The sequence below is a fragment of the Myripristis murdjan genome, chromosome 17 (assembly GCF_902150065.1).
Source record: "Myripristis murdjan chromosome 17, fMyrMur1.1, whole genome shotgun sequence".
Taxonomy (NCBI): domain Eukaryota; kingdom Metazoa; phylum Chordata; class Actinopteri; order Holocentriformes; family Holocentridae; genus Myripristis; species Myripristis murdjan.
The window spans coordinates 16,070,330-16,081,984 of NC_043996.1; the positions used below are offsets into that span (position 1 = coordinate 16,070,330).

An 11,655-nucleotide genomic window follows, 5' to 3' on the forward strand; every position below is an offset into this window, starting at 1 on the left:
AGTGCAGAGAGCTGGCAAAATGAAATTGTCCTTGAATTCCCCATTCATGCACTTTTATCCTGCGAGAGCGGTCAGGCGCTCCCCAAAACCAACTTTGCTACCTTCGGGCTTTGTAACACAGCTGAAGATAATTAAGTGACATCTTTACATTGCTTTTCATGTAAATGTGATACGAACAGTCCGCCATCGTTTCCAGTGAAGCCCCGTGGGATTCTAACGGCACAGGTGAACGGGTGTAATAGTGGTGTGTACTGTAAGTGTGTGAGAGAGCGACACCGATTGAGAGCGAGGGAGGGAAGGAGAGAGAGAGAAAGAGAGAGAGAAGGGAATGTGGGAAAGAATCTATGAAAGAAAAAGACACTGCAGGCTTCAGTTGAGAAATTAGAAATATTAGCATATTTATTACAGCAACATGAAGGACATTAGAATGCCTACACCCTTTAGAACAAGCAGCGCATAGAAACCTGCCATGGGGACAAATGAGCGTTGTACTGTGGCCGAAAATACAAAGAGGGAGAGAGAGAGGGAGGGAGAGAGAGAGAGGGAGAGAGAGAGAGAGAGAGAGAGAGAGAGAGAGGGAGGGAGGAAAGAATTTCAATGAGAATCACTCAGGAACATTTACATTACAGACTTGGTGGGGAAATGGAGGACAGACACTGTATCTGAGATCAGGCAAACCAACCCACATAACTAACTCTGATAAGGTGGATAGTGACACAAAACCGGGGCTAAATCTGGGATCATTTTACGGGGCCGAAACCTATATGGGGTTAGGATTTCCGCATTCTCTTTTGAGATCGCTAAGGGGAGAAGTGGTGAACAAGCTTACAAAAAGGATGATATCAAAAACCGTACGTACCCAAGTTATACGGCTGACGCTATCCCTTGTAACGGCAACCTTGATACCATTACGATGAGTATTTTGCACGTTCAAATGACACTTCAACTTACTCATTTTCTCATGTATAAATACGACTGGATTGCTGCCAGTTTCTCAATATCAGCCTATACAGGTGGTCATGTTCAGGAATATCATGTCCAAACAAAATCATGTTTTTTAAATTTCATTTTATTTTTTTTTTATTCGGAGGAATCCAAGCGAAGGTGCTATTGTAGGGTTTCTGGGATGTTATAAACCAGGGTGTTGGTGTGAGGTCACCTCAAGAACACTGATAAATACTATATACATTTTACTCCTAACATCACCTCCATAGGGCAACAGAACAGAATGGTAGCTCAGTAAATAAGGCATCTAAAAGGCCAGCGGTTGAGAGTAGCCCGCTAAAGTGAAATCATAAAGTTAGAGAGAGTAGAATGCGCTAACACCTTCAGGCTCTGAATGGGGTTGCTGTGTGAAGCAGAAGTGATGAAAAAGCAGTGCCTTGAATGCATTGCAGGGCATCATAAAACCAGCGGGAAGAACCCAACAAAATGATTTGTTAAGATGGGAATGCAAATTGGTTCATTAAGCCTGTGGATCCATTCTACTCAATCGAACCCTATGGTAGAAAACTGCAGTCACTGTCACCTGTCAATCAAAGCTGAAGCTTCGCATCCATGCTACATTCCATTGTTCAGACCAGTGAATTACGTATCACTTTTCTCCTATATGACCCGCCCCTGCACGAGTACTCCAGAAATCTCTTTTTCACAATTAAAGTACATCATAGTCATCATCATCGTCATCATCATTATCATTACAAACATTCTAACATTGGAAATCAACACTGTACATATTTTACACTATGATACAATCATATATACTGTATTGTATGCTGCTGTTGGTCCTATAGAGTATCACATACTGTAATAAAACTGGGTTTGGAAATACACTAAAAGCAGGTTCAGTGCAATGCAGTGCACACAGAGAGGGCCCCATTAACTCTAACCTTGTAACTGGCCTCGTGTCACAAGCAGCAGTTTTCCTCACAACGGGGGAAAACCAACAAACCAAATACTCTTTGCTTTTCGCTGTAAACACTGTTTTATGAGTTATCCTACAAAAACTCCCGGGTGTTGGTTGTAATCTGGGGATGTTTGCAAAGGGTTGGCATGATGGATAACGAAAACGTGACTGTACACATACACAAAAAATCTTTTCAGTAAAATTTACCCTTTCATTGTGGCACAGCCGAACATCACCACTGCATTTATTTCATCTCACTGAAAAAAGAGTCTTTTCCAATGTTCTTTCATAGTTCCTTTCAGTTTTTTTTTTCTCCATGTAAACTATTGGGACAAAGGACTTTGTGAACTATCCAGCCTTGGTAACTGATGAAGCGATAGAGTACAGGATGTTGTAGGAATGCTGGGAAACAGCCCAAACAAAACGTCCAGGTTACTCGACATGGCACAACACTGGAGAAACAGATACACGCTCTAAACAGTGTCAACTGTGTCACAACTCTTGGCGTCACCTCGGCTCTACACAAAACACTACTACTTTCCAACACACCTCTGACATGGGAAGGCAAACCCTTGAACGATAACACTGCAATGCTACTGACTGAAGGGCTGTAATTTTCAACCAATAACTGAATTTAAATGCCAATATATAGATTTTTTTTTATCATAGCCTAGTAATGAGCTTGCAATATTCTCAGCATCATGATGTTCTCAATAGATGGTTTAATTTGGAAAAGCCAAATTTTCACTCTGCTTACGACACCTTCAACAGTTTCTGCTGCACACAATTGCATCGTGTGCACGGGCAAACTTGCAAATGTGCTATCGAAGTGTGTGTCCAGTTGCTCAGCAAGCCCTTGACCTGGTCAAATACCACATCTTCATACCTTCATCTTACAAAGGCAAGCAAAATCCACATCCCTCTCTATCTCAACAGGTCCATTTTTTTCGGTATCCATCACCACACACATTCATGTCATTCGGTGTCTTGGCTCATTCAGTGGCTTTCCATCAACACAGAGCAAGGGGAGGGCCCATACATGTACTAGGTAATAACTCCTAAGGTCCACCAATATAAACCTTACCACCAATACAAACGTTAGGTCCATCTCTACAGTTGTGGGACATACAGCCCATATAAACATAATATCTACACATATACACATCGCCTGACCTCTTTAAACTCTTCAAACAGAAAACAAATGACAGTAAAAACCAACTGTACACTTCACAGACAGTGATGATAATTATATTCTAATTTCTTTTTTGTCATTCTTTTTTTTTATTAAGAATCTTTTTTTTTTGTTTGTTTGTTTTGTTTTGTTGAGCAGACACAATGTGAAATGGTCTGAGATGCTCTACTGTAGATGTGGCCTTGTTGGACATGTGTCTCTCTGTTGCTCCGTAATGGTGGCGGTCGTGTTGCTGGGACTCTGAGTGCTGAAGCTGGTAGTGCCCATCGATGATGGAAGGAATGGTGAAACTGCAAGAAGGTGGAGGAGCCAAGAGTCCATGTTGTCTCCGTCTCAGTGTCTCAAAATCAATGGAGGGCGAGCGCAGAGTATCCATTACAGCTCCATTTCAGTGGGGAACCTCTTAACGGGAGCGTCCATTTTGGCTCTGTCTCATTGTGTGTTTATGGGGAAACTGTTATACTTGGACATGCGTCCCCTGGGTGTGCAGGCTCTGCACACCGGACAGGATCTTCTTCTGATGGCCTGCCAGAGTGACGCCCATCTTACCCAACTCACTAGAACAAGAACACAGCAAGAAATGTTTTAGTATTGAGCAATGTCAGTGACATACACAAATTATGATTTTCTTTTTTCTTTCTTTTTTCTTTCTTTTCTTTCTTTCTTTCTTCTTCTTCTTTTTTTTTTTTTTTTTACTTATGTTTAAAATATGAGATGGTTCTGCTGAAAAGCTTTTGGAATTTCATGCATATCATAGCAGTTCAGAACCTATTCTTTTCCAAATTTATATGGATGTCAACTGGAGGGTAAGAACTCTTTCTGTGACAATGTTGACCTTTTGGTGATTTGAGTATTTCATCCAACAGCAGTGAGTGCTGAGGCATTTAACTGTCCTCCTACCTGATGCTGATGTAGAGGATGGAGTCCAAGGTGACATATCCAGCACTGGAGAAGTTCTCCTTGTACTGTCCCATCTTGATGGCCTCCAGCCACTCGTCCACTGTGTTCACACTAAACTCTGGGGTGGATGGGTCCTGCCTGCTGGATACAAAGCACACTCACTTTAGCTCTCCACTCTGGAAGTGAAAGATTTTTTTCAGAGAATTAGCTCATGCTTTGCCACCAAGAGTGGCTAAATAACTAGTATAAAGTTCTGCTGCAGTTAATTATTTGTCCTTAGAGTCACTATTAGGTGGCATCCTGCTAAGTGGAGTAGACTAGAGGCCTTGTTTTCTGATCTAATAACACAGCTCATTTGTGCTGGAAAAAAGGCAGGACCCAAATGTTTTTGTGCTCTTGCCTTTTTGCATATGAATTTGTGGGCTGTTGGAGGGCCAGAGTGCAAAACAGAGAGAGGAAATTAGGAATCGTGACTTGTTGTTTATTATCTGTTGATTGTCTATGGTTTTGAGGAATTAGAAAAATCATACATTAAAAGTTTGCTAACAGATGCACATTTCAGTGGCGGTAGCTCATTGGCTACAACACCAAAGCATGTCATGAAAATAGAAAACATTTCAATTTTAATAGGCCAGTAAATAATAAGATACTTCAAATGTCAATTTGGAATTGGACTTAATAATTACAATGTTAGGTTTGGGAGGGTTTTTGACTGAAAATGAAAAACACCCTGCACAGTCACCTTTAATATTTAATTACAGTCTACACTAATTTGTGTTGTGCTTTAATCATCATTGTGCTCTTGGGTAAGCCCATTCATAAAAAAGCTGTCTGTAGGACACCTCAGTAGCCAAGTAATGCTCATGCATGTTGATGTAGCTGCAATTTAACACAGTAGTGGCAGTAGGAAAAAAAACAGCCCGCTGCTAAGAAGTCTGTCAAAACGATAAATATTAACTAAGTTCATTTTAACTTTAGACCTACTCATTATTTATAGGTATGGTTAATGATTCATCCTCCTGATGACCCCTGCTGCCAGCAATCACAAAGGCTTTGTCGAAAGCTTTACTTACTGTAGTTCCACTTGCATTTGCTTGATTTCAATTGTAATAAAATATCTGTGCCTCGGTTCATTTGCATGCCAAAACTTAGTAAGTACTTTCCACAAGTGGGACTAGTTACGCCCACACTTATAATTGCACTGTAGCTGAAGTTGTATATAACTTCAGCTGCAGTCTCTAGGCTGCAGCCCACACCTAACGCCCTCCTCTCTCACTGATTGAAATACTGCATCAATGTAGGGCCTGGTTAGTAGTACCTCTATTGGTTCAGTAACCTTGTTTAAATATATATTTTTTGCTGTTGACTCTAATGATGAGGGTAATGGTATATGAGGACTGGAAGCATATTCTGCTGTAGTATTCATTTTAAGTTGCTCTGGATAAGACCACCAGCTTAATGCCTAAAATGTAAAATGTGGAAGAGGTATGCTAAATGATTCTTACTGACTATAGATTTCTTAGAGACACCCTTAACCAGAAAATAAATGAATAGATACATACATACTTACATACTTTACTGAGAAAGATGCATTTTCCCCACTTTCTATCTGACACTGAATGTAAATCTGAAGCTTTATTTGTCTTCTATAAATGCACAAACCTATAATTTAATCCAAATATCTGAAGACAAGATCATTTCCTAAAATCATTTAATGAAGTTGAAAAGAAAAAAAAAATATGTCTATTGATGGCAGAATATTTTTCTAAATTAACATCTGCAAAAGTGCTGAATTCATAGCTTTCTCCCACTGACCATACGGAGCTGTTTGCCAGCTCTCTGAGACTGGCTGGGTTTCTGATCAACTTGTCCAGGGTTGTGACGATCTGGCCAAACTTTGGCCTCTCACTGCGCCCCTTCTCCCAGCAGTCCAACATGAGCTGGTGCAGCACCACAGGACAGTCCATAGGAGCAGGGAGACGGTAGCCTTCATCTATTGCTTTGATCACCTGCAGGAAAAAAAAAGTTTTATAGTCACCATGTGGGAGAAAAGGGAAAATGTGCAGGAAAATTAATTTAAAACTGTTCAGTATTCTACAGAGGATGCTGAAAATAAAAGTTTAACTGGAGTGCTCTCTTAAAGCTAGATTAAGCAATATTACATTACATCTTTTTACAGTAAATGGCCCCTTGGAATGTAAGAGTCATTACTGTGGGTTGTCTTTCCACTACACAGTTTACAGCCTGTCTGTAGTTATTTCCTTGTTTTAGCTCTTTAATTTCTGTATTGGCCCAAATGAGCTCCTCCTCTGCCCTCCACTTCACCGCCTCACTGGCTCCATTTCAATTCAAAACTTCTGCAGATAAACACATCAAAAATGAAGATCAATCACATGGGTGCCTATCACTGCAGTCAGCAATGTGGCACCATTAAAAGTTCATTCAAAGCAGTTCACCTTGTAGCTGAAAGTCTGCAGCTTCACCACTTTTTCAAGGACAAAATGATCCAAGTATTCCAACTAGAGCCTTGTGAGAGTGAATTGTATCCCTTATTTCCATCCTCAAACATGCATTTTTTTTTTTTTTTTTTGCCTTAACTTTTGATTTTTCTAAAAGGGGCTTACCGTGAGTTTGAGCCTCTCAACACCCTGTTGTGATAATAAATCACTTAGTGCAGCTTTAAAGATGCAAGCACAATAATTAAATGAGCAATACTGCTGCACTATAGATGTGCTTATAGTGCTTGGATTTTCCTCTCTCTTTTGGTAGCATGAGAAATGGTCTCACAGCTGATTGAGGCTGTGAAACCAATGGTCAACGCTCAAACTGGAACGGTATAGAAATTGTGTACATGAGAATGTGACTCACATCTTGGTTGGACATCTCCCAGTAAGGTCTCTCTCCGTATGACACCACCTCCCACATGACGATACCGTAACTCCACACATCACTGGCCGAGGTGAACTTCCTGTACGCTATGGCCTCTGGAGCGGTCCATCTGATGGGGATCTTCCCTCCCTGCAAATGGTTAGTAACACTGTCAACGCTGTTGTCTTCATTTCTGGCTAACTGGATATGCCAACCTTGACTCTGTGGTTTACTCTTTTTGTAAATATTTAAAGGTTGTTCTATTTTATGAGTAGGTTTCTGGCTGGTAATAAATCTAAATGCAGACCGGAATTGACATGACAAATTAAAAACAACAAAAAAAAAGAAATGAAAAAAAAAAAGAAAATGCTGGTTGTAAAGAAGCACAGCACAGCACTACCATGTAGAGCAGGGCAGCTGGGATTAAAAACATCAACTAGACAAAAACAGCATTGCTTTATAACCATGCCCTCACTGCAGACAGTTACTTTGGCTTCGGTCTCTGCTTTTATCTTTCACTAATGCGTCCTTTGCCATCAATTCTCCCTCTTTCTTATTCCGTGCCGCCCCCTTCCCCACCTTTGTTGTCGATGCACAGATCAAAAGGCTCTATGCAGCCCACTGTATACATGCAACAGCAGTAGACAGAGCATTAATGCCCCTGCCTCGTCATAGACACACACACATACACACACCATTCCTCTATAGGGCTCAGTACGGCTTTTTAACATGCGGCAGCTGCCACTGCACCACCTAGCATTCCCCATCTCTGCTTGGTCAAAGTCAAATAAAAGACAAAACTGCCGAGTCGCTAGGCACTGTACTTTTGTTTCCATCCTCCCCTCACCCCTTCCCCTCCTCTGTTTTTCTCTTAACTGCTCTCGCTGGGTTCTTTCCTTGGCTTTCACTTGCTCCTGCCTTCCCCTTATTCTGTCTCTGTCTCTGTCTCTCTCTCTCTCTCTCTCTCTCAGCCTCCCTCGATCTTGCTTTTGTTTGATTTCCCCTCGCTGTCTCTCCCGATCTCTCTCTTTCTCTCTCCCCATGCCTGCAGCTCTCCATCTAGGTCTCCTGACATCAGTGTGTATGCGTGTGTGATTGCTATAGAGCAGTCAGTGGCTGATACACTCCTCCTAGGGCAATGCTAATGCCATATTAAAAATAACATCCCCCAACACTTCCTATGAATATGAATAAAGCCATCTCCTCGTGGGCATTTTAGATGAGTTACTCCGCAGTGGTTTAATTCACTGACGTTTGGGTTTCTTCATTCTCACAGAGCTCTGCGAGAGAATTTTTTGGGGGATTTGGTTTTGGTTTTTGGTTAGATTTATGTGTATATCCGGATATGTGTGCAATTTCAGTCATGTTTGTGGCAACAGGGTGTACAGTATATCATCAGTATGTCATCAGTGGTTTGTAGAAATCCCACAAACCTCACACACCCAAATATATAACTTTTCAGAAAATAACAGAAAAATGTCCACGCATTCTCCATATATTCCTGCTATGTATTTTTTCCACACTGTAGTAGAATACTAGTTATGCCCTCAAGCATAACTATCCAAGCATTCACAAAACATTTTCTATATGTGAGGTCACTGGGTAGGAGATGATTGCAGCCCGCTAACATTTATTCAGCATATAAGAGTGTGTCTTACCCTTGTCGTGTAGGCAGCCTCCGGGTCGTCCTCCAAAACCCGACTCAGGCCGAAGTCAGACACCTTACACACCAGGTTGCTGTTCACCAGGATGTTTCGAGCTGCCAGGTCTCGGTGAACATAGCTCATGTCTGACAGGTACTTCATACCCGAGGCGATGCCACGCAGCATGCCGACCAGCTGGATCACCGTGAACTGGCCGTCATGTTTCTGGAAACAGGGAGAAACAGAGATGAACATGGTGTGACTGGTGACATACAGTGGTAACAGGCTGGCAGGGGTAGGGATTCAAGGAGGCATGCTGTTAACTTCTGAGGTGTCCTTGAGCAAGACACTGAAGCTCGAGCTCCGGCTGACACTGTCAGCTGACCGGCTGACCGCTGTCTTAACCTCAAACCTGATATTTTCAACCTGACTGGATCATGGCTCAGATAATTTTGTCTGTGCCTGATCTGACCAGCCAACCAGAGCAGAACGCTGAACCCGACCGCGACTGAAGCCTGAGAAAATTCTGTCCAAACCCAACCTGAACCTGACCACCACCTGCCAGAGCCTCAACAAAATCCATCTTTTATATTGTACAAAATTTATCTTTAGGTTGTATAGTGCTAGACACTACATAGTGTGTGGATTAAAACAGATGTAAATTCAACATCAGTCAAATTAATCAAAAATCCTAATCCAAAATCACACTCAAATGCCACTTAGGTGGATTCTGTCATCAATCCATGCCTTGAAGACAACATTTTAGTCTTCTTTAGCACCACGTTTTGTTGCAGTTTGGTTCAGTTGTTATCTTTGCCATAGCCTTACATGTAAACTCTGAAACCTAAGATTAGACATCTGATGACCCAACCACACCCATATTCTTGACATGTGTGTCTTATTGGGTCCAGTCAGGTTTGGGCAGCCATCTCAAACTCTACTATTGAGGTAGGCACGCAAAAAGATGAATTTCTTCTTCTGGGCATCAGTCAAAAAAAAAAAAAAAACCTCTTGCAGAGCATTGGATCTGACAGGGCAGACAACACTCTCCTCTCCAGCGCTGACTGTGTGCCACAGCGGTGCTCACTGGGTTTGAGATTTGAGATGTCTTTGGCAGAGAGCAAAGCCTGCTGATCGATGACAGTCCAGCTCACCTTTCTCTGCCAATTATTTTTGCCCTAGGCCAACGGTCCCCGTTAAAAACCTATCCATGTTATCAGTCACTCTCTTCTCTTCCTTTTTAAATCATCTCTCCTTCTCTGTCTCTGTTCACTCCATCCATCTCTGTCTCTGGGAGGCAACTCTGTATTACTTTCATTCTCTCTCTTTTTCTTTTTCTATCTATCTATCTATCTGTCTTTTTCCAGTCATCTCTGCATCTGTGCTTCCAACCACCCGCTCTTTCATTCCCTCTATCTTTCTTTCTCTCTCGCTCCCTCAGCAGCTGTGGAGTAAGTTAATTAGCCGGTGGTTTTGTGAGATGCTGATTGATTGGACTGTCTAACAAACCTACAGACTTCCTCTATCAATCTGCCCACCACACAGCATTGCCAGGAAGAGGGAAGGGACTGCAGGGCAGGGGGGAGAGAGGAGACAAATTTGTGAGGGGGGGTAAAAGAGCCGTACAGAGAAAGGTGGAGTGTGCACTTGCAAAAAGTGTTTTGGCAAATTCTGAAGTAAAGAGGAGTAGATGTGAAAGAGAGAGAGTGAGCTACACTGGGAGACCACTGGTTTTGTTATTTCTGAGGGAGTGCTGTTTAATAAATGACCAGTATAATTAAACACACGTATGGCTGTCGGGGGCAGGGATGAGCTTTTAAAACCATAAAACTAATTCCATAATTATATTGGCTTTTTGAGCCACTGAGGACAGTTTTTATGACCCTTATTACAACAAACAACACACAGCACATACGTATGTGTGTGAATGTGTTTCTGTGTGCCGGTATCAGGACATTATGGTTCAGCTAGTTTTATCTGTCAGATTTCATTGCATTTGGCTTCAGAGCTGTGGATGGGATCAGTCTCCATTTGCAGATGGGTCTGTCAGCATAGACATAATGAATGTGGAGTGCTGCAGTGATTTTTCTGGTAGACAAACAACACTGTTTATGAATCACTGGGATTTAAAATGTGTGGCAGACCAGGGTTGTAATGACGTATTAATCAGGGTGTGTAACACAGCTCAATCAAACCAATACTTACCTCTCCACAACTGTGTATAGGCATGAACCCAACTTAACCAACTTTACTTCAAACAGTAATTTCACTGAAATCTAATCTCAAACGTGCCATTTTTCACAATATCATGTCTCTGTCATGTCTCGTGTGTGGGCGTGCAATTGCCGTGACACTCCTTACGACATTTCCAAAACCTTTTGGAAGATTTTTTTTAATGACCTCAGTGATTTAAAGTATCATTACATGTGATGATATAATATGAAGGGACAGACCTTTCTTGACACACTGTCCGGTTCAGTAAAAAGTAAATTGTCTCCAGTTTCTTCTTTTGATTCTGAAATCTGTCACAAAGTTCACTGTCAATTAGTTTCAACAATCACCTTGAGCACGACCTGCCTCGAGTGAGTGTTAGAGTCTCGCTTGTCAAAGTGATTACTGCTTTACATTTCATCTCAAAGTTTTCAGTTTTTAACGGCGTTTTCTGGATAAACGCTGCCCTTGATTCATTTGCGGGAGAGACATTTTTCTCTCAAACCCATTTTCTTTCTGAGAGAAACTTTTCATAAATGGATTAGCATAATAGATGTTTCAAGAGATATTTCTGCTGACTATATTGTTCATGCATGTTCATTTTTCTGCCTATCCTTTTCATTTCTATAGCAGTTGGAGTTGGTTATCAGTGTTTTTTTTTTTTTTTTCTGCAATGTACATTGCATTCTCTCCTGGGAAGCATTCATGTGACCATTCCCAGTTCTATAGTGTTGCATTTCTGCTGATTAATGTATCTGCTAACTGAGCAATTATTAAACGCGTGCACACCTTCAAATAGTTTGCATGAAAAGCAATACACCTTGTCTACATGACCCAGTGTATTATCGACTTACGTTTAAACCATTTCCCATTTGGACAACAAAAACGGGCTATTGCTTTTTCTGTTGTTGGTTATGTCCTCAGTGTATTCCACA

General features: G+C 41.5%; 1 protein-coding gene across 2 annotated transcripts in view; it reads right to left on the reverse strand.

Annotated features, from left to right (window-relative positions):
* Window positions 1–412: 412 nt before the first annotated feature.
* Window positions 413–11,655, reverse strand: part of epha4b (eph receptor A4b) — a 96,967-nt gene continuing 85,724 nt past the window's right edge. The window contains exons 15-19 of one of the 2 annotated variants that reach the window (XM_030074340.1): window positions 8,525–8,734; window positions 6,867–7,016; window positions 5,814–6,007; window positions 3,999–4,136; window positions 413–3,655 (exon numbers count right to left, since the gene is read on the reverse strand). In XM_030074340.1, the coding sequence (XP_029930200.1) occupies window positions 3,556–3,655; window positions 3,999–4,136; window positions 5,814–6,007; window positions 6,867–7,016; window positions 8,525–8,734 (792 nt within the window). In that variant the 3' untranslated portion in view covers window positions 413–3,555. Of the gene's footprint in view, window positions 3,656–3,998; window positions 4,140–5,813; window positions 6,008–6,866; window positions 7,017–8,524; window positions 8,735–11,655 lie in introns of both variants that reach the window. The other variant, XM_030074339.1, reaches the window with a different exon arrangement.